This window comes from Rattus norvegicus, chromosome 13 (assembly GCF_021556685.1).
Source record: "Rattus norvegicus strain SHRSP/BbbUtx chromosome 13, alternate assembly SHRSP_T2T, whole genome shotgun sequence".
Classification (NCBI taxonomy): Eukaryota; Metazoa; Chordata; class Mammalia; order Rodentia; family Muridae; genus Rattus; species Rattus norvegicus.
The window spans coordinates 67,809,773-67,833,085 of record NC_141546.1 but is presented as its reverse complement, the minus strand read 5'-3'; the positions used below and the strand labels follow the sequence as shown (position 1 = coordinate 67,833,085).

The window sequence follows — 23,313 nt, the reverse complement described above, 5'->3', positions numbered from 1 at the left end:
CATGGATACGTCATCTCCTTGTGTCCTCAGACGGTGGGAGGGGCAAGCTAGCTCTGCAGGGCCCTTTCTTTAAAAAACAATTTAAATTACATTTTATTTGTTTGCTGAGAGAGAGAGAGAGAGAGAGAGAGAGAGAGAGAGAGAGAGAGAGAGAGAGAACAATCCACCCTCATAAGTAATTGTCTCCCAAAGACCCTGGTTCCTAGTACTGTACCTTAGGGGCATTAACAATTCAATAAATTAATCTCTGGGGGTGGGGCTACTTGCTGATGTATGAAGGAGGGTGAGAAAGAAGAAAGCTGGAGCTGGGAAAGGAAGCCTTTGACCTTACCTACAAAAGTGAAGCGCTCCACGGGTGGGCGGACACAGCAGATCCGGCCGAGGCTCTCTCCCACCTTTCCCAAGATCTTGGCTATGGGAGAGAATAAGACAGACAGAGACAAAGGGAAAGAACCACTCACACTTAGCACTCAAGGCAGCCCAGCATTGGGGCCGCTGTAAACAACAGGGGTGTACTGGAGAGGGCGGGGCTGGAAAGTGCAAGGCAAGAAGGAAGGAAGAGAGAAGGACAGAACAGTGACTGCCAGAAATTCTTTCTTCTCATGCAGAGTCTAAGACACAAGCACTGTGAGCCATAGAGGCCGTCTACTCTCTGGTCATGTTTACTGCATTGTTGAAAAGTGGAAAATAGAGAAAGGGAAGATCTATGAAGAGGAAAAGAAGCAGCGCCCACTATCCCACCTCTAGAGATAACCACTGCTTAGCATCTTGGCGTGTTATTTTCTTCCATTTTAATGAGTATAACGTGCGTATGTTTGGTTTGACTGCATTTTAAGGGGCATTCACGCCGCTCTGTTCTTACAATTCTTAACGTTTTGGTTTGAATCTTAAATAACTCCCAAAGGCCATGTGTGGAAGGCTTAGTCCCCAGCAGATGACACTGCAGGAAGTGATGTCTTAGGAGGCGGAGTCTGATTACAGGAAGTTACATCACTGGGGGTGTGTCCTGCTGCCTCTCTTCCTCTCCTTTGCTCCCAGCCACCAAGTGAGCCTCCTCCTCTGCTACCCACTCCCATGATGCTTCAGTTGCAGAGCATCAGAACAACGTGGCTGGGTAACCCTGGACTAAAATCTCTGGAACTCAAGCCACGTACGTCTTTGTTAGTTAAGGTTGATTATTCTCAGGCATTTTTGTCCCAGCAATGGAAAGCCCTTGTGACTAATACATTTCTCATGAGCTCCTCAGTGGGTTCGTCCCCAGTCAGCCCCACTGGACAGCAGCATCCAAATTCACAGAACCTCAGCCTGTGGCAGTCTACACTCTGGAATCATCTCTGCAGGGCAAAGGAGGGAGAGCATGCCTGCCCACGCAGTTGGCTTTCACAGTAATCAGGCATCCTCCGTGGCTGAGAAGTGTCCTACATGGCTCTTCAGTGATCTTTCGCTCTGGGCCTTCCTCCCCAAACTTTCTTAGTACCCAGTGTAACTGCATGCAAACCGAGGAATCCTGGCTCTTCATCCATCACCATGTTTATAGAAGACCAGTGATGTAATAGCATGTGGTCTCTGGGCTTGAAAAGCAGTGGGCGTCTGTCTCTTAGAACTTATCTTTGGTTATGTTTTGTTTGACATTTATTTATTTATTATATGTAAGTACACTGTAGCTGTCTTCAGACACACCAGAAGAGAGCATCAGACCTCATTACAGATGGTTGTGAGCCACCATGTGGTTGCTGGGAATTGAACTCAGGACCTCTGGAAGAACAGTCAGTACTCTTAACCACTGAGCCATCTCTCTAGCCCCATGTTTTGTTTGAAACAGCAACAACTCACGCAGCCCAAGCTGTCTATAAACTCCTGATCCTTCTGTTTCCACTTCCCAAGTTCTAGGATATAACTGTCTGCCACCACACCCAGCTTCATCTTGGAATTTACCTTGCAGTGGCTCTCAACCTTCCTCATGCTGTAACCCTTTAACATAGTTCTTCATGTCATGGTGACCCCCCAACCACTAAATTACTTCGTTGCCACTTCATAACTGTAACTTTGCTACTGTTCTGAATCGTAATGTAAATAATCTGATATGCAGGATATCTGATAGGGATTTCCTGTGAGGGTTGCAACCCACAGGCTGAGAGCCACTGCTTTAGGGCATGCACTTTGGGCCTGATTCTACTTCTGGGTTGTACAACTTAAGCTAGTCACTAACTGTCTCTGAATCTTCGTTTTCTGTTTTTGTTTTTGTTTTTGTTTGGGGGGGGGTTAGAGGAAAGAAAGCATATCTGTCACAGGATTAGTGCATTCAACAAGAACACAATAATTGAACACATAGCTCGTAAGGCGAACAATGCTAGTGGCAAGGAAGTGGTGGTTTTGTTCTTTGTTGTTGAGGAGGTTGGCTAAGAATATGGGCATTATGTATGCAATGTGACTCATGGCTCTGCCACTTCCTCACTGTGACCCTGGGTGAGACTTTCAAGCTCCCTGGAAGAGGCAAAGAAAAGTGCTCCCTTTCATACATTAAATCCCTACTTAAGGCAATTATATTTATATTTAAACACTTACGAAGGCACACTCTCTTCTCTCCTTTTCTGTCTTCTCTCTTCCTCTCCCCTCCATTCTCCCTTCTCTTTCCTACCCTTAAGTCTCTTCCTCCTCCTCTTCCTCTATCCAGCCTGACCAACTCAAATCTTGGGTGGGCCCTCTAGATGATTCTGAAGACGAAGGAGTTTACCCAGTGTCCCTTACCTGCAGTGGGCTTGGTGGGCACATTGCTGTTCTGGTAAATGGGCTGGGTGTTCTCGTGTTGTGGCTGTCCAATCACAGGTGTCATGGAAGGCGTGTTGACGTTGGAGAGGATGCAGCCGGTCACCCTCTGGGGAGAGGAGAAGCAATGAGTCAGTGTCCTTAGCCCAGGGGCTATGGGCCGGCCGATTGCCTTGCCCCATGGACATCTTCCTCGGGCAGAGGGAGTCAGCCTCAAGCTAAGGGAGGGTCCTGGGCTTGGCTGCACCTCATGGTCTGCTCTGGCAGGAAACAGGGTAACTCAGCAGGCCATGTCACATAGCCCTGGATCCCAGTTCAAGCTTTCCTCCTAGCAATGTGACTTTAAACAGTCAATTGTTCCTGAACCTTAATTTTAATTCAAGTCTGATATTATATTTACCTCCCCCCCCCCGCCTTTTAAAAAAGAAGCAGGATCTGATGAATCTCAGACAAGCTTCAAACTATGTAGTTGAGGAGGATGACATGCAACTTTTCTTTCTTTCTTTCTTTCTTCTTTCTTTCTTTCTTTCTCTCTTCTTTCTTTCTCCCTTTCTTTCTTCTTTCTTTCTTTCTCTCTTCTTTCTTTCTTTCTTTCTTTCTCTCTTTCTTCTTTCTTTCTCTCTTCTTTCTTCTTTCTTTCTTTCTCTCTTTCTTTCTTTCTTTCTCTCTTTCTTCTTTCTTTCTCCCTTTCTTTCTTCTTTCTTCTTTCTTTCTTTCTTTCTCTCTTTCTTCTTTCTTTCTTTCTTTCTCTCTTTCTTTCTTCTTTCTTTCTCTCTTTCTTTCTTCTTTCTTTCTTTCTTCTTCTTTCTTTCTTTCTTTCTTTCTTCTTTCTCTCTTTCTTTCTTCTTTCTTCTTTCTTTCTTTCTTTCTTTCTTTCTTTCTTTCTTTCTTTCTTTCTTTCTTTCTTTCTTTCTTTTTTGAGATGGGTTTTTCTGTGTAGCCCTGGCTGTCCTGGAACTCACTCTGTAGACCAGTCTGGCCTCGAACTCAAAGATCGACCTGCCTCTGTAAGTGCTGGGATTACAATCTTCAGCTATCCTTTGCAGTTAAACAAAACAAAATAATAAAACAAAACAAAATAAAGGAATCTACATGTAGGTGGAAATCAGTCATAGTCTCATGTCTTAGGAGTTAGCCCAGTTAAGCAGGTTGATCTCCTGGCCAGAGGACTGCCCCTCAGGAGGGCAGGCCCGCCTTAAGCCATTTTGTCTGTGGCAGAATTACTTGAGCAAGAATGTGTAAAGTCTATGACACCTGGTAGGACTTGAAGTAATCTGCTGTGTGCCATGACTCAAGTGAGATCATATCTGTGATGGTGCTCTGCAGGCCTGGGAAAGGTCAGGCCAACCACAGACCTCATCATCACCTCAGCCTCTGCCAGCTAGACACGTCAGTACCAGCCAGCTAGAGAGCAGTGCCATAGACAGCAGGATGTATTTGTGTCACAGGAAGTGCGGAGTGAGTTTCAAGGCCCCTTGGGCCTGCTCATCACACATCAGAGACACATGGTGACTTAAGATAAATTATCCCTCAACCTGTGTTATCAGGTCTACTGCTCCCTCCTGTGATGGAGAAAATATAGGACTGAGAAAGAAGCCTTCTCCACAGTAGAGCCGGAAGTAACGTTCCTTTACCCAGCGCCAGAGGGCGACAGAGAATCCTGAAACTAAGGATTTAAGGTCCCTTCCCCAAAAATCAGCATCTCCCAGGTGATGGTACCCATTGCATTTGCAGGATTGGAGTCCTGCCTTGAGAGGACCCTCAAGCCCCAGGGATGGCCAGGAAGACCCTCTGGACACAGCTTCTAAAGGGGATCCTGTAGGCAGAATGCCTGGAGTCCTGAGCCCTAAAAGAGCAGGCATTTGTTTTGTGAGCTAACCCATCACTTCCTCCTGCTCCTAACACGAGGCCACAGCAACATCCAGCAGCCTCTACCAGACAGCCTCCCAGCCTGCTGTGTGGGCTCCTCTGCCCAGCTCTGGCTGATGGAACAGAGGTAATCTACAGCCTTTTATTATTATTTTATCACCAGGAAAGTCAGTGCCACATCGGTACTTAGCAGTGCTCTGTGGCCAAGGACATTTCTTCTCTTTCTGCATCCTTAGTACCATTTGGCTTGCTCTGCCAGGAAGAAAATGATTGGCCACACATGCCACCATTGCTGTGCCTTGCTCTGCCCTCCATGGCTCTCCTGTCCTCAGCAGTTTTTACATACCCAGCCTCCAGGCAAGTCTACCGTCCTGTGGCAGGACCACCAGCCTTATCGCAGGGCTTGGAAACAGGGAGTTATGAGGAAGCGGCACTGAGCTCTGGCTGCAAGGCTGTGGACCCTCTGTAAGCTACATCATCGGCCTTTGCAGGGTGCTGCAGCTGCAGCTTGAGAATGTGCTTCTCTGGCTGCAGCCCAAGCTCTGGGCATGAGTAACAGAGGAAGTGCCCAGAAAGCCTGGGCATTTGGACAACCCAACAATAGCTAGGCCCTGTGGCCATTTTGGCTAGGGCGGCGCTCAGGGATACCAGAAGGGTTTTCAACTCTCCATTTCTGAAACTCACTTTAAGGCCTCCATGTGACTAAAAGGAACATGGGTTCCCAGATGACACTCCTCTCCCCAACTCAAGTGGCAAGTGTAAGAAATAAACTGATGTAAGCCACTGATAATTTTGTTTGTTACCACTGCACATTTTCACCTATCCTGACACATTCTTATACTGGAAATGAGGTATCTTTAAAAAAAGTTGTATCATTCTTTCTATGTATGTGCGTGTGTGAATGTATGTGTATGTATGTATGTATGTGTGCATGTATGTATGTGTATGTATATTGTGTGTATATATGTGTCACGTATGTATGTGTATGTGTAAATGTGTGTATATATGTGTGTATGTGTATGTATGTGTGCGTATGTATGTGTGTATCTATGTATGTATGTGTATATGTATGTATGTGTGTATCTGTGTATGTATGTGTGTATGTATGTGTGTGTATCTATGTATGTATGTATGTGTATATGTATGTGTGTGTATATATGTGTGTATGTGTATGTATGTGTATGTATGTGTGCGTATGTATGTGTGTGTATCTATGTATGTATGTGTATATGTATGTGTGTATCTGTGTGTGTATCTGTGTATGTATGTGTGTGTATGTATATATGTGTGCCTATGTATGTATATATATGTATGTGTGTATACATGTATGGATATGTGTATATATGTATGTGTGTATACATGTATGGATATGTGTATATATGTATGTGTGTATGTGTGTGTGTGTGTATGTGTGTGTGTCTGTGTGTGGGCAGGTGCATAGGAGAGCAGTGTCCACAGATGACGGAGGACATCAGATCCCCTGAACATGAGTCCTCTGTGAGAGCAGTAAGCCCTCTAACTGCTGAGTTATCTGTTCAGCTCTGAGCGGTCTTATCACTCCATTGTGGACACTTCCCAGAGAGTAAGTAAGTCTCACAGTCCTTCCAAGACGATCAAAAACTGAATCAGGACAGGTATGAAGGATTCTGAAGATAGAGGTTCTGTCTACTCCCACAGAGGACTATAATAGGTTGAGTAGCAGCCGCTGGTCCTCCATGTTCCTCCTGCTGCTGGTCTACTCGGATGTTCTGGGACCCTAATCTCAGAGCAGAATGAAGCCCAGTTGTGGGGTTGGTGCAGGGCGGGGCAGCCAGGAGGTGCTAATTGAAGAGAAGGTGGTGACAGCCCCTCCAATGGCAAGGAGAGGAGTGGGATACAGCTCTCCTTGGATCAGAATGACCCCTTTGGGTAACGTACGGCTGGAGATGCTCCACACAGTGTGTGGAGATGACCACAAAGGGCAGTCTGCTGTGTCTGTCAGCCTGTCGGTCAGGTCACGGGCTGATATTGATCTATGGAGGGCACTGTACCCATATTGTGGCTGGGGCTGCTGGTACACAGCCAGCCCTAGGTCACTGAAAGTTCTAGACTGTAGTGGGGAAGGAACTCAGGAGCTCTCCTCTGTCCTAGGTCCACTGCGTGTCCTCGGGTACATAGCCTCCTCTCTCTGCTTTTTGTTACCTGATAATAAAGCAGACCTGACACTGTCATCCATGAGGTTCTTAGATGGAGGGATGCATGGGAATGAAGGAGCATTTGGACACGGCGTCTTATCTTGGACTGGGAATTCGTGGGTCCTAATAGATGGGGAGGGAACCTTGCAACGTGTAAAGGGTAAGAGGACAATGTTTCTTAGCCTAGGCTAATGACATTGAATTTATGATTCTCCAGTCTCTACCTTCCTATATAGGGGTACAAATCCCCACTTCCAGAATTTATCTGGTACTAAGGATCAAATCTAGGGTATCACAATGCTAAGCTAGCATTCTAGTAACTGAGGTACATTCCCCTGCCCTGTCTTCTCCTCACCGCCAACCCTTACAACCCTAGTCTTCTTCATTCCACCTAGAGTTTGCTTCTCCAGCTGATGATAGCTGCCCATGCCAAATCCAGCCCCAACAGCATCCTGTCATACCAGGAGGCTGTGCCAGAGTAGAAGGTAGGCAGCAAGGTCGACATGCTCTAGGGCTCTAATTCACTGTCTTCTCTAGCTTCATACACAGGCTGGTCTACCTCACAACTGGGAGGGAAGCAGATGGCAGATGCCATCCAACAAATCAACAGGCATCAGCCCTTCTCCTGCACCCTGCTCATCCATGCACCCTCAGCCATGGCCCACCTTACCTTCATGAGGTCTCGATGGTGCTCTAACACACTGCAGGTTGTCTGCCAGGTGTCCTGGTAGCACTCCCATGGGTCCACCCTGCCATGACAAGAGAAGATGTCCTCAGTTTCCATTCATGCACTCTTTCCACCTTGCTTCCTCCCAAGGCTCAGGGAACTTAGCAAGCCTGGTCATGCTGTGTCCTTAGATCTCAAAGCAGGTTAAACCAGGCTGTGGAATATGTTCCTGAGCCTCAGTTTCCCTCTCTGTAAAATGAGAGGAATCTTGCATAGGCAGGTAAGGAAGAGAGTAGTACGAGTCTCCCTGAGTTTAACTTGAGCTTAACCTGAGCTCAGCAGTCTTTCTAGTGTGAGGGCTAGGTGAATTTTATATTCATAGTGCTTAGTAAGATGTCTCCTATAGAAGAAGGAAATCTTCAGACTCTTACAGGATTGTGAGAAGGATTAAGGGAGCCAGGGGCTGGTAAGGACTGAAGCTTGCCTCGCCAGGCTGCAAGCCCTGGAGAAGAACCTCATCAGTGGTATATTGCCTTGAGGCTGGAAGTAAGGCATGACAAGCTAAACTGGATGGTGCAGGCCCTCAGGACAGCTAACTTCTCAAGAACAGGAGGCTGGGAAGTGAGCAGGGATCCTGCCTCAGACTGATGCCTCCTCACATGGCCTCAATTGCCAACTTAATGAGCTGCTAAACGGAGATATTTCAGAACATTCTCTTAGCGGTTGAGCATCCCTGTCCACCCCCTGCCATGAGCAGGCACCTCAGGTTTCCTGAGTTGAGATCTTACTAAGTAAAAATAAAGGGGTCTGTCTTGCCTGGCTCCTCCTGCCCTGTCCCTGTGTACACAAGTATAGGAGGTGAGCAAGCCCCTCCCACCTGCTCTGGGTAAGGGCTAGCTAAAAACTTCCCTCCCAAGGGCTCACCCTCAGACCCCTTTGTCACCTCAGTGAGACAGGTGGTAGTGCTCAGTAAGCATTCACGGGATCAACCAAGGAATGATTCCAGAATTTTCTAAGAATGTCAAAGCAGGAACAGCCTTCTAGCCAGTTTCCCCCTCCCCCTGGATTTATTTCCCACAGGGAATTAAACATTCATTTACAGCATTAAGAGGTATGGTTTCTATTCCTGACTTGATTACAGATAGGCTGTCCTCCAGCGTTTAATCTGTCTTTTTGGTTTTTTTTTTTAAGATTTATTTTTATTTATCTATGTGAGATCCCTGAGTGCTGGAATTACAGGCAGTAAGTAAGCTGCCCAAGGTGAGTGCTGAGAACTGAACTCATGACCTCTGGAAGAACAGCGAGTGCTCTGAGCCAACTTTCCAGTCCTCAACCGGAAAGAAAGTCCCTCAAGGGTCAGGCTTCTCTACAAATCATGTGCAGGTCCACACAGACCTTAATTATTACTGCGGCTTCCGTTCACTGCCTGCAGTTCTGCCTGACCATCCCTCCTGGGTTAACTGCATCCCTCACGCACCCTGAGGTCTGTACCCCTCTCCTCATGGAAACTTCTAGGTGCTGCTTATTTTTCCAGCATAGGAAATTAAAGAGCAAATGATGTGCCATTATTTTTTTAAACACCATCTTCTCATGCAAATTATAACGGTAGGAACTTGGGGGACATAATTAGCATAATTAGTGGAAGCTTGCTGTAATTACACTGCTGGCTCAGAGCATGGTGAATGCTGCCATCTTAGTGGTTCTGTGAGTCTAATGGGGGGCAGGGTGGAGAATCAAGAAAAGAGCTTCAGGTTCCAGTGGTAGGGATGCCCTAGAGAGCCCTGCTCATAGGCCCCACACCTTGTCTAGGGGTCAGTGTGGACCCCGGAGGGACCCTGAATTCAGAAATGGGTGGTACTCAAGGCCACCCACTTTCTCTGACAAGGAGTGATGGGTGAGTCAATGGAATTTAGTGGGAATTTGGTGAATGAGAGGCATTTGGGGTTTGGGGACCAGGCTCCTCCCCCAGTGATGTTTTGGGAAACTCTAAGAGCCACATCCCAGGAGTCACAGACAGAAACTCCTTAGGCTAACTCTTAAATTTTGTGAGCCTGATTGTTTGGTTCAAAAATAAAGTTAACAGTTGGGCTTCCAGTGGAGATCTACCTAATTAGAGTCAGTACAGGGCTAATACCTCTCCTATTCTCTCACCCTTATAGGTCCCAAATTCCTTTTCCTTGCCGGTGAGCCCAGGGCCACCTGGCTCTTACATCATCATTCCAGCCCTACCTGATCCAGTCAGAATTTTGGACAGCCAGCTGACACATGATGAGACGGTGCCGACTTGACACAAGACCCTAGGAAGCAACAAAACCATGAGTAGGAGGTGTCCTCAGCCTTCCACAGTGCCGAGGAACACCAGCCCAAACCACCCCATTACAAAGTGTGGCCATGTTTGATGGTGAGAGCAAATGAGGAATGTACCCCTGATACACAGACACTGGGTGATGCTGTGTGTGTGTGTGTGCGTGCGTGTGTGTGTGTGTGTGTGTGTGTGTGTGTGTGTGTGTGTGTGTGTGAAAGGTATGTGGTGTATCCCACTGCATCTGGGTCCGAACCAGCCAATGCCCACTTGGCCATTCTGCATAGGTTTGACCTAGGTTAAACCTAGTCTGGTGATTACAGTAACTGTGGGAGAAACAGGAATGGCTGGGAGAGTTCCCACATAAGAGGCATTGGGATGCTTTTTTTCCAAAATAAAAATCTTGGAAAATATTTTTCCAATGCAGCTCAACTTCTAAACTGCTGCCAGTCTGGAACCCAGCACAGTTGCACTGAGCAGGCTCACTCCTCTTTGTGAGCAGCTGGCTGGCTATGGTGGGCAGCTGGCCCTCTGGTTGTAGCCAGATACCCACGTCTGACAGTGGTCCTGGGAGGGAAACCAAATGCTGTTAGTTAGGCATTTAGCATTTCCAGGAATTTCCTCAGAGAGGACAGTAGGGCAGTTTTATCCAGGGGAGCTATCAGGTGAGGAAGAAGAGAGGGCAAAGGAAGGGACCCACCTGTTTTCCATAGGAGTCGTGGACTGGAGAGACAATACCACCAATCACAATAAATCTTCCAGTCTTGTGCAGATAATCCCTGGCTCTTTCTAATTAAGAGAAGAAAACTGCACATTACAAGAGAGGAAAGGTGTGGATTAAAGGTGATAATTGAAATCAATCTGTTCGGCACTGAACCCGCCAAGGTTTGGTGCTTGCTATTTAAATAGAAGGTGTCAACCTCGAAGCAAATATTGGTGACTGAAAGGTTAGGGAGGTGGACCTTAGCCCCAGAAATGAAAGGATTGAGAATTCATGGGGCTTAACCCAGTGTCGGGGGTAGGGGTAGGGGGTCTGTGTTGGAGGAACCACGCAGCTGGAGGGGTTTAAAACAGTCACCTCATTAAGAGGTGTTCAAGCTTGGGATTAGAATTCACTCCTGTTGCCTGTTGTCTCTTGCAGAAATTCTGGAGAGGAACCATCCCCTAACAGAAAAGTGAAGTCTCCTTAGAATATGAAAGATGCTCTGATTGCCTCATCTAATTATCAAGAAGGAAGAAACAGGAAAACAAATTTAAAGGGCCCTGTACATAATCGTGGAGAATTAACAATCAGCCTGGTACTTAGCAAGATTACAGTTGCTTGAGAAAATGCCTGGCCAAACAAAAGCCTCCTTGAGAGCATCATTTGCTTTTCCAAATTGACCAGGCAAGGCCGGGTTCCCTTCCATGAGAAAAACTAATGAACTAGGGGAGCTTTAAGAGTCTAGTCCTGTTTTATTTCCAAGGGAGCCCATTGAACAAACTCTACTGTGTTGTTTATTTTCAATTCTTTCATTTTTTTTTTTTTTTGGTGTATGGGTTAATGTACTCTTGTGGAGGCCAAAATGGATTTCCTCATTGTCTTTCTGCCTTACTTTTACAAAAATATTTACTTTTTGATTGTGTGCATGCACACTCACACCCAAGTGTGTGTAGATGTCTGAGAAAGTCCAGACGAGGGCATCAGATCCCTTGGCGCTGGAGCAATAGGTGCTTGTGAGCCACATGTAGATGTTGGGAAGTGAACGCAGGTGCCGCTCTGGGGGTACAGTGCTCATTAAATCTCCAAGCCAACATTCTAGCCCCCTTTGCTTTATTTTTGAGACAACTTCTCTCCTGAACCTGGTGGTCATTAACTGTCCAAACTAGCCTGGCCAGTGAACCCCTCTGCTCCCCAAAGTACAGGGGTTACAGATCCTTGACATTATGCTTTTGTTGTTTTTTGTTTTGTTTTTTGACCCAGGAATTCTCTGCATACAGTCCTATCTGTTCTGCAACTCGCTTTGTAGACCAGGTGAAAGGAAAAAATTAAAAAAGTAAGCTTCAAAATCCACAGACTCAGGGCTAAACACTGTCCAGGCAGGACTAGCAGGCCATAAAGAATAAGAAAAGGAATGCAGGAACCAGCCCGAGTTACCAGGACTGATTCATAGAACACCTGGCAGGAAGACACCTCCCCCAGCTCACTCAGGGCCATGCTTTAACTAGGTGTCCTCCAGACCCTGATAAGCCCCTGACTTCTAGCACGTACTCTTTCTCTTTGTTCTCACTGCTATGTTTGAATGAGCCAATCGTGTGTAACCCCGCCAAAACGCCCTAGCTTTCCCTATATAAACCCCCAACTTTTAAGTTTCGGGATCGACTCCCCTGTCTCCTGCGTGAGATACATGTCGGCCCGAAGCTTCGTTATTATTAAACGGCCTCTTGCTTTTACATCAAGACCGGTCTCTCGTGTTTCCTGGGGCACGCCATTCCGAGACTAGAGCGAGGGTCTTTCACAGGCTGTCTTCGAACTCACAAAGTCCAACTGTCTCTACCCACTGAGAGCTTAGGTATGTGTCACCATGTGTGACTCTGCCATGGATTTTAATGAGAGCTCTGCTTGCATATATGTATGCATGTATGCACACCAAGTACGTGCCTGGTGCCCTCGGGCCAGAAGAGGGCTTCAGACCCCCTGGATCTGGTTGTTAGATGCCATTTGGGTGCTGGAACCTTTGCGGAAGTTGCCAATGCTCTTCACTTCTGAGACACCTCTTCATCCCCAAGCCTGCCTTTGTGAGTGAGTGCTAAGAATCAAAGTCAGGTCCTCCAGCCAGAGGCAAACACTTCACCAACTGAGCCATGCTGGCACCCTGAGGTGGGAACTCTGCGGTGGGAGAATCCCAGAGTGAAGGAGGAGTTGGGCAGCAAGACTGGTTGTAGATTTTACAATTAAGTTTTCATGACCTTGGTGGCTCTCTGTGTATTAAAAAATTATTCCTGCCACAGTTGCTTCTTTTATCCCTTCAATGTCAAAGCTTTTTGTAAAAAAAAAAATGAATTCACTACTTTTTAATACCATTTTAGAAAAAAATTTGGAGTAAATGGAAATATTTCGCCTATAATTTAGCTCAGCTCCTTTTCCTTCTCTCCCACACAGGTTCCCCAGCGATGACCTTCCCTTGTGCAGAATGTTTGTGCCAGTTGATTAGCTATTGTGCTTGGTCTGCATTAAGATTAATCCTGTGCTCTAGAATTCCATGTGTTGATAAGTATGAGACACACATTTATCATGAAGCACCACACAGAGTGTTATTTCACTGCCTAAAGTCTATAGCTGTCAGAACCGGGACTGGGAAATAGGGAGAAACAGAGACTCGGGAGACTCCCACAGACTCGGGAGACTAGCATAGGAGTACAAATCTAGCCGTACAAAAACTTACATACAACTCTTCAGCCAATAAGAGTTGAGGTTACATAACCAAGGGGCAAAGGTAGGGGAGATTACATCCGATGTCCTGTTGGATCTAATTTGCTCTATAGGGAATTCTGTAGGGGAGAGAATGGATCGCCCGGAGGTGGGAGGAGGGGGATTTCTGTGAAGACAGGAAGTGGAAACTGCTACAGCCCTGGGCTCTGGTCCATTGTTCTGTCTCATCGGTTTGCGGGTTCTGCCAGGAGCCGCTTTAGATAAGGCTGTGTGCAGCTGGAGTGCAGCTGGATTAGGATTCCTCCCGCAGGCCCAGGCGCAGGCGCAGGAGCAGGAGGCATGGTGCTTAGCTCTCCATCCCACTTTTCCCTCCGCTAGGTCACTCCCACACGCCCCACATATAGTGCCACACCTATTCATCCCTTCTCACCCTGACCTCTGCCAACCACGCTGGGGTTTTTTTTGTTTTTTTTTTTCCTTTTTTTTTTTTTTTTTTCTTTTCTTTATTTCGGAGCTGGGGACTGAACCCAGGGCCTTGCGCTTGCTAGGCAAGTGCTCTACCACTGAGCTAAATCCCCAACCCATTTTGTTTGAAATTGCTTACTGCGAGGTAGTCAGAGTGATACACACCATCTAGTCTCTTCGGGTCCTTCCATTAAGCACTATGCATTTAAGGTCTTCATGTCTTACTGTGCCGGCTAGTTTTATGTCAACTTGACACAAGCGAAAGTCATCTGGAAGGAGGGAACCTCTATCAAGAGGATGTCTCCGTAAGATCAGACGGTAGGCAAGCCTGTAGGATGTAGGAGGTCCCAGCCCATTGTAGGTGGTGCCATCCCTGGGCTGGTGGTCTTGGATTCTATAGGAAAGCAAGCTGAGCAAGCCATGAGGAGCAGGCCAGTAAGCAGCATCCTCTATGGCCTCTGCATCAGCTCCTGCTTTCGTGTTCCTGCCTTGTTTGAGTTGTTGTCCTGACTTCCTTTGGTGTCGAACAGTAATATGGAAGTCTAAGCCCAACTGACCCTTTCCTCCTGGGTTGCTTTGGTCCAGGTGTTTCATCATTACGGTAGTAAACCAAATGAAGACACTTACCACGGTCAAATAGTTTATTTTTCTTCATTAATGAATAATATTCCATCATCTAGCTGATTCTCAGTTTGCTTGTCCATCTACCCACTGAGAAACATTGTCATTACTCCCAGCTTTTTTGGTGATTATAGACAAAGCTATAATCCTGTGGGTGTTGGTACAGTGTGCCTTCAGGTAAATATGTAGGAATCAGCTCATTGGATCATATGGGGAGAATATATTTAGTGCTGGAAGCAACTGTCTTTTTCTTCCGTGCTGGCTGTACCGTTTTGCATCCCTACCACCGGCAGTCAATAAGAACAATGGCTGTTCCACATTCCTGCTAACTTTTGATTCTATTGGGTTTGCACATTTAGTCATTCTAATGGGTACATCACTCTGGTATCCATTTACTTAAGGTTGATTTTACTTTTTAAAGAACGATTTATTTGGGGCTGGGGATTTAGCTCAGTGGTAGAGCGCTTACCTAGGAAGCGCAAGGCCCTGGGTTCGGTCCCCAGCTCCGAAAAAAAGAACCAAAAAAAAAAAAAAAAAAAAAAAGAAGAACGATTTATTTTTCATTTCATGTGCATTGGTGTTTTGCCTGTATGTGGATCTGTGTGAGGGTGCTGGATCCCAAGCAACTGAAGTTATAGTTGTGAGCTGCCATGTGGGTGCTGGGAATTGAACCCAGGTGTTCTGGAAGAATAGCCAGTGCTTCCCTAATTACTGTGACAAAAACTTTGTCATGACTAAAACTAAGTTATAAAAGAGTTTGTTTTGGGGGTTGGGGATTTGGCTTAGAGGTAGAGCGCTTGCCTAGCAACCGCAAGGCCCTGGGTTCGGTCCCCAGCTCCGAAAAAAAAAAAAAAAAAAGAAAGAAAAGAAAAAAGAAAAAAAGAAAAGAGTTTGTTTTGGCTTTTAATCTCAGAAGGCCACAGTCCTCCATGGTAGAGATGGCATGGCAGCCGGTATGCATGGTAGCGAGGACAGGGAGCTTAGAGCTCACATGTCCACACAGAACCATAGTGAACTGGAAGTGGGGCAAACTCGCAACGCCAGCCCCCAGTGACTGCTTTCTCCAGCAGCGCTCCCTGTCCTACAGATTCCTTAGCCCCTCACAAAACAGTGCCATCAAACAGGGACCGAGTGTTCAAATACCCGGCACTATTGGGAACATTTCTCATTTAAACTACTACAGTGTGTGTGTGTGTGTGTGTGTGTGTGTGTGTGTGTGTTGTGTGCACAGACATGTGTCTGTGCATGTGTAGATGTGCACATGGGTACAGTTGCCCCCAAAGAAGGGCATCAGGTCCCCCTAATCTGGAGTTACAGGTATTTGAGAGTGGCCTGTCATGGATGCTAGGAACTGAACTCTTGTCCTCAGCAAGAACAACCAGCTTTTTTCTTTTCTTTTCTTTTCTTTTCTTTTCTTTTCTTTTCTTTTCGTTTCTTCTCTTTTTTTTTAACCATTATGCCTACTCTCCTCCCCTAACTTTGCTTTCTAAACAAACACTATCACTTCATCTGCTAGGTTTTATTTTGATATTTGAATGAGTGTTTCACAGCCCTCCTTCCATCTCTGGGCCCTTCGCTCCTGCCTTTCTCAGAATCAGATCCATCTGGCCCTTGGCTGTCACTGACCATCAGCTGCCGTGAGCCACTCTTCCTTACTCTGCCTTTTATCCAACGAGAGTTTGTTTACTCTTTTCTTATCCATGTATTTCATTAGGAGCCCAGTTCTTTCTCATGCCCAACATGTCTGGTCCAACCAGCACCCTCTTGCCCCCTGGACTCGCCTTCGGAACACTTCACTATGCGTCCAGTTCAAAGCTGGGAATCCTCTCAGCTCCTCCCCTGTTTTATGGATTTCTCAAAGTGCACAGCCAGAGTGGGCATGAGGTCAACATATCGTATGAGAGCCAAAATGGACCAAAGATGATTCACACTGAGCTGCATGTAGGCCAAACAATGTGGACATTGCCTTCAAATCATTATGTGGGTCCCAGTGTGCTATAAGATGACACCCATGCCAAAGACACCCAGTGGGGCGACTTGTCTCTTGAGCAATAAGTACGCAGTAAATGCTCTCTCACACAGAAAGCTCACGAAGCTTCCAGGGCCCACTTTCACTCCTATAGAGTGTCCTTCTCCAAGAGACCTTGAGCTGCCCACACTGATCGTCAGACCGCATTCATAGTCTCCAGGGAGCACCTACTATAGTCTTAGTAGTTGTCACTCTTTTCTCTCAGCCAAGATCAAGGACTCCTTCCCTTTGCTTTCAAGTCCCGTACCTTGAAGAGAAACGGTTTCCAAAAGGAATATCCCAACATTAACTGAGTCGAAGCAGCTCGACCAGAAGAGTTACTGAGGTCTTGCAGCTCGGCCCAATTTAGGAATTGCTTACGGAGCGTAAAGTCCACAATGGGTGCTGGAGGGATGTGAGGATGGGGATGACTCTAACCACTCTCTTCATTGGTTATGTGTGCATGGGGCTTGTGTGTCTGGAAAATAGTTTCACACAGTGTTTCCAACCTGTGGGTCTTAGAAGCTTTCTACTCCCTCTTCTGAAATGATCCCAGAGGCTTTCTGGGAAGGAGGTGTGATACAGATGTCTTATTAAGGGTCGAGGTATCCACAGTTCCTTATTCTCTGTGGTTTGACTAGTTGTGGGGCTCTGTATTAAGTGCCATCTTCTGTAAAAAGTATTGGATTTGACACCCAGTCTTTCTCTATGCACCTCGTTTTTCTCTAACTTGAATGGAATGTTGGGCAAGGAAGAGTTTGGCAGCCTCCTAGACAGGTGAATTCATTCTCTTCTCTGTTTCCAAGGAGATTCCAAATGTCAAGAGAAGTCTGCCTAGGAAGACACAGGAGCTATGGGATGTAGGGGCCATACCAAACCTGGGACAGGAAGATGTATACATCATAATTTCTCTGTGGATTTCAAGTTAATTTCTCAGAGTCTTAACTTCTCTATTTATAAAATGCCTTCTATATATGATTCACACAAGGATCAATTCAAATTACAATTCTTAACACTCAGTCAGGTGCTGGGCATAGTGGCGCATGCCTTTAATCTTAGCACTCAGGAGGCAGAGGCAGGCAGATCCCTGTGAGTTCAAGGCCAGCCTGGTCTACAGATCGAGTTCTAGAACAGCAAAGACTACAGAGCAACCCTGTCTCAAAAAACTACTACTACTACTACTACTACTACTACTACTACTACTACTACTACTACTAAAACAACTTAAAAAACAAATATTAAAACACACAGAGTTATTCATAATAAGTCATGCCTGTAATCCCAGCACTTGGTAGGTGCAGACAGGTGATCAAGATTAGTCTCTCCTATAGAATCTTGTCTAGAAAATGAAAAGTTTCCAATTAACTCTGTGAAACTGTTATTATTCTGATACCCAAGCTAAAAAATAATAGTATATAAAAGCAACTGCAGATCCATATAGTTAGGAATAAATGTACAAAAAAATCATTAACAAGATATTAGGAAAAAGGACCCAGGTATGTATATCTAGAAAGAGTTTTATATATAGTAACCAAGTGGCAAGTACCTTAGGGAAGCTGCCATATTTGAAAGACCATTCATTCAGTGTAATTCACCATTGTCCTAGTTCACTCTCTGTTGCTATGATCAACCAAAGAAACCTGGGGAAGAAGGGATTTATTTGGGTTACATGCCCTGGTCACTGTGTAGCACTGACTGTCCTGAAACTTTCTCCGTAGACAAGGATGGCCTCCAACCTCCAGAGATCTGCCTACCTCTGTCTCCTGAGTGTTGAGATTAAATATGCGTGCCACCAGTGTCTGCAGACAACTAAATTATTTTTATACAATAACAGTCAAAATAGGGCTGGAGAGATGGCTCAGTGGTTAAGAGCACCCGACTGCTCTTCCAGAGGTCATGAGTTCAATTCCCAGCAACCACATGGTGGCTCACAACCATCTGTAAAGAGATCTGATGCCCTCTTCTGGTGTATCTGAAGACAGCTACAGTGTACTTATAATAAATAAATAAATCTTTAAAAAAAAACAGTCAAAATAAAAGTACAAGGAAATTTGCATAAGACTTAACACAATAAAAAATTTTCCCAAAGCAATATGTAAATTGAACGCAAAATCCCACCGAAATTTTTAAAAGTAAAAAATCTAAAATTATTTGGAAAGGCAAGGAACTAGAATAATTTATAGAACTTTTATTTGTAAGAACCAAGCAGAGGAACAGCTAAATGTCCTACAATCTGAAAATGGCTAATAAACCATTTTCAGCTGGTGATATACCCACACCGCAGAGTACTAGTCACATGGGAGGAGACGGTAATAAGACACTCAATAATTTGGGTGTGTTTTAGTCCGACTTCTCAGGACTGTGGCAGGCACCCAAGACAACTACTGAAGGAGGAGGGTTTATTTTGCCACAGGGTTTCAGAGTTTGGGGACTTGGTTGGCTGGTTCTCTTGTGTCTCGGCTGTGGTGAAGCATCATGACAGAGCATCTGTTCACCTCACAGAGATCAGGAAACAGAGAACAGCAGGGGTGATGGTGGGGGCAGGTCCTGGGACAGAGATGCTACAGAGAGACACACCCAGTACTCCATGGAACTGATATACTACAGTTCATTTAACCATTTCCCTATTGTAGGACATTTATTTGTTTCTGTATTTGACTCCTCCCTCCCTCCTTTGGAAGTTCCTGTCACCTATCAATAATGCCTTTAAATTATAAGCCATCTGTGGATTAGTCCATTGAGGAATCAGGTCCCTCACTTTCCAAAGCCCTACAGATGAATTCTGCTTTCACTGGGGACTAAGGCTTCAATATCCAAAGACTCGTATCCAAACCACGAGAGGTGCTTAGAGGAACAATTTTAAACGCACTGAAGAAAAGGCAGCCCCCAATGGCTGCAGATGCATAGGCAGGATTCATTGTCTGTTGTTGAAAAGATTAGTAATTGCAAGAGTGCAGGACTGGGAGGAGGATAGATGTGAGTTACAGTTCCAGGGAGTCCTTGGTATAATGGATCTGGCTTTGTTTGTTTTGTTTTTTAAAAGATTGTTTTATTTTCAATTGTGTGTGTGTGTGTGTGTGTGTGTGTGTGTGTGTGTGTGTGTGTGTGTGTAGTCCTTGGTATAATGGATCTGGCTTTGTTTTGTTTTTTAAAAGATTGTTTTATTTTCAATTGTGTGTGTGTGTGTGTGAGAGGGGGTGGGGGTTGGTGTCCACAGAGGGCAGAGACATCTGATCCCCTGGAGCTGGAGATACAAGTGAGCCTGCTAAGGCCTGCTCCCATTAGCATAGCTGTAGCCATTTTGTTCCATGCTTGCCCGCTATTTCATATTGTTATTGTAACATACCTGCCCGTAATTGGTGCAGAAAAAAAATACTCTGACTCAGAGCAAGGTCCTGCTGCCCACATACCGTTACGCTCTGTATGAGGTTTGTTGTTCTTAAGAAAGTCCACAACCATAAGCTTCACGTAGGACTCATCAAATTAAAGGTCAACATGAACTGTTATGTCTAAAACGGCTTGAGTCAGAGCCGACCACCGGGCAGCACTTCTAGCACCTGCGTATGAGCTCATTGTGGTTTTTGCGGTTTTAGCCTTTAGAAGCTGGCCCCGAGAAATGTCCAGTGTACAGCTTTGAGCTGTTGTCCTGGTTGATCAGTCTTAGGGAGTGCATTCAATAAACCATCCCTGTTTATTCATCTGGATTGTGAGGTAACTCCTGTAGCCCAACATGAGCCACTTGCCATGGGTGCTAAGGATCAAACTTGGGTCAGGCCGCGCTCTGAGTCAAGTGTGGGGTAAGAACAGTACACTCTGTTTTTAAAGATTAATTTATTTATTCAATGTATATGAGTACACTGTAGTTGTCTTCAGATACACCAGAAGAGGGCATTGGATCCCACTACAGATGATTGTGAGCCACCATGTGGTTGCTGGAATTGAACTCAGGACCCCTGGAAGAGCAGTCAGTGCTCTTAACTGCTGAGTTACTTCTCCAGCCCCAACAGTGCACTCTTAACCACTGAGCCATCTCCCCAACATCACGAACAGGTTCTTGCTCTTAACTGTGTTGTTATCTAAATCCACACATGTGGTAAAGAGGTTCATACATGATGCCAATTTGCACACATACACCTATGTCAATGTCAAGGTCCTCATTCTGATGCTGCACTGTAGTCATACAAAATATAACCACTAGGCGCAAAATGTTTGTGACTCCAAGGTGTTGGTACAGGAGGTGAGGTCTTGGGCAGGTGACTCATTGTGAGAGCTGAGCCCTCAGGAATGCCTCACCCAAGGGGATCATTTGGTCCTCCATTGCCTTGCCACGGTGTGAGGACATAAAGGAGGGGCGTCTGGGAGGAAACAGAGTTTCATTGCACACTACTCTGCTGGCACCTTGACTGGAGTCATCCTACCCTCTCCTGTGAATGATGCATTTGTGTTGCTTACAAGTTTCCCAGTTAAAAGTGTTCTGTTAGAGCATCTCAAATGGACTGACAGTAACCGAGGGTGGAAATAGATGAAGGCCACAGGAACAAGATCTCTCTCTCTCTTATCCTTGTAACTTCCAATGGATTAAGAATTATTCCAAGGGATGGAGAGATGGCTCAGTGGTTAAGAGCACTGGCTGTTCTTCCAGAGGCCCTGAGTTCAAATCCCAGCAACCACATGGTGGCTCACAACCATCTGTAATGGGATCCGATGTCCTCTTCTGGTGTGTCTGAGGACAGCTACAGTGTACTCATATATAATAAATAATCTTTTTTAAAAAAGGAATTTTTTCAAAACAAACTATAATTTTAAAGCTCATAGTAGACCACCAGATGTTACACTTTTAGGATAGTATTGAGCAAATCCAGGCAAATGGCCAGCAAGCTGGCTCCATACAGTTACTTCTGGAACTTTCGATTTTTTTTTTAATTTCTAATTTTTTGGCTGGTGTTTGGATTCCAGCATTTGGAGCTGTGATGGGGCAGCACCGTGCTTCTCAAATTTCCATGTGTGTATCTTGAATCAGGACCAGTGCGGCCAACGTCTGGTGAGTCGGCTCCTTCTGGATAGGTTCCTTCAGTGGGAGAGCAGCAGCGGAGCGGACAGCTTTCATGAGCACAAGCACTCCTGGGGACCCCACTTTCTTTTTTTTTAAATTTTTTATTTTATTTTATTTTTTAACTTGAGTATTTCTTATTTACATTTCGAGTGTTATTCCCTTTCCCGGTTTACCGGCCAACATCTCCCTAACCCTTCCCCCTCCCCTTCTTTATGGGTGTTCTCCTCCCCATCCTTCCCCCATTGCTGCCCTCCCCCCAACAATCACGTTCAGTCTTAGCAGGACCCAGGGCTTCCCCTTCCACTGGTGCTCTTACTAGGATATTCATTGCTACCTATGAGGTCAGAGTCCAGGGTCAGTCCATGTATAGTCTTTAGGTAGTGGCTTAGTCCCTGGAAGCTCTGGTTGCTTGACATTGTTGTTCATATGGGGTCTCGAGCCCCTTCAAGCATTTCCAGTTCTTTCTCTGATTCCTTCAATGGGGGGGACCCCACTTTCATAACTAGTTAGTTCTCTAGGCCTCGCCTCCCAACCCCTAGACGATGGAGACTAGGAGTCATTGTGTGAATCTTGGGAAGCTCACGTTCAGCTCACAGCAGTCACATTCTGTAGACCTTTATTACATAACCCTTGGTGGGGTTTGTTAGAATCTAGACTCTGACTCTAGGCTGGGTGGAGCTTGGGTTCACTGTGGAGGTGACAATGAGGTGCTGGGAACAGGCTTGTCCAGATCCAGGGTCAGCTCCTGCCTTTATGTAAAACATTGCTCTTTTGTTCCTCTGAATGTGATGTTTACCAATGTTGTTTATCTGCTGAGGAGATGGCTCAGCAGGAAGGCGCTGCCAAGCCTGATGACCTGAGTTTGTTCCCAGGACCCACATGGTGGGAGAAGAGAACCAGTTCTCAAAAGTCATTCTCTGAGCTGGGTGTGGCTTCCAATCCCAACACTTAGGTGGACCTCTATACTCTGAAGCCATCCTGGACAGCCAGGACTACATAGCAAGACACTGTCTTGATTAAAAAATAAAAATAAAGTTCTCTACTCTGTGTGTGTGTGTGTGTGTGTGTGTGTGTGTGTGTGTGTGTGTAGACACAAATATACTCATGTGCACATACACAATAAATAAATGCAAAATATTGTTTATTTTAATAGTTGAGTATGAGTGACCCTTAGTTCTCAACTAGTTTAGTATGTATAACAAGCTTGCAAGGAGACCAACACCACTGGCCTACAGCTACACGCTTGTGGTGTGTGTGTGTGTGTGTGTGTGTGTGTGTGTGTGTGTGTGTGTGTGTGTGTGTATGTGTGTGTGTTTGAGTGGACTAGCTTCTTTAAGGTTCAGATACCCAACACACACACACACACACACACAGAGCTATCCACTTTCTTCCACTCTCCCAGTACATTGCATAACGAGGGCCTTTCTGGGCCTTGGTAGGAAGCCAGCCCATTGGCAAAGATGTAGCTAGGGCCCTGGAATTTAATTTCATGCCAGGCCTCCCAAAATGCATTCTATTTTCATCCATATACCCCAGGGAAGGAGCCAAATAGCTCTAAAGTTTATCCCCTGGTCCGATGGCTCTCCTCCTGCTCTTATAGAGGAAGCGATAAGACTCAACATCCATCGGCCTTCCTATCCTCAGGACCCTGAGGACTCACCATGCCCCTGGCTTATTCTAGATGCCTGAGCTCCAGCTAAATTTCTGTCATGAGAGCTGCTGCTAGACTGACCAGAGGACAAACACAGCACAGGCGATCTGCCTAGGATTAAAACCTCCAAAGGCAGATCTACCTGCTGGTGTCCCAGTGGACCTGGCTGACATTTGTAATCAGTTCTCCTCATTCAGCCAGGGTTCATGGAGGGGAACACCGCACTCAGGGCAGCCATACTAACTCCATTTTTCCTTGTGGGTTGCAATTAGAAATGACCCCAGCTTGTGTTCACGGCTGGGGCTGCCTAGGCTTCCCGTGTTTG

At 45.8% G+C, this 23,313-nt stretch overlaps 1 protein-coding gene across 2 annotated transcripts in view; it reads right to left on the bottom strand.

Moving 5' to 3' along the window:
* Positions 1 to 23,313, bottom strand: part of Nmnat2 (nicotinamide nucleotide adenylyltransferase 2) — a 178,106-nt gene that overhangs the window by 28,282 nt on the left and 126,511 nt on the right. Inside the window, exons 1-6 of one of the 2 annotated variants that reach the window (XM_087580180.1) lie at positions 11,903 to 12,003; positions 10,479 to 10,567; positions 9,706 to 9,773; positions 7,480 to 7,558; positions 2,749 to 2,875; positions 332 to 412 (exon numbers count right to left, since the gene is read on the bottom strand). In XM_087580180.1, coding sequence (XP_087436306.1) covers positions 332 to 412; positions 2,749 to 2,875; positions 7,480 to 7,558; positions 9,706 to 9,773; positions 10,479 to 10,567; positions 11,903 to 11,975 — 517 coding nt within the window. In that variant the 5' untranslated portion in view covers positions 11,976 to 12,003. 2 annotated transcript variants of the gene reach the window in all.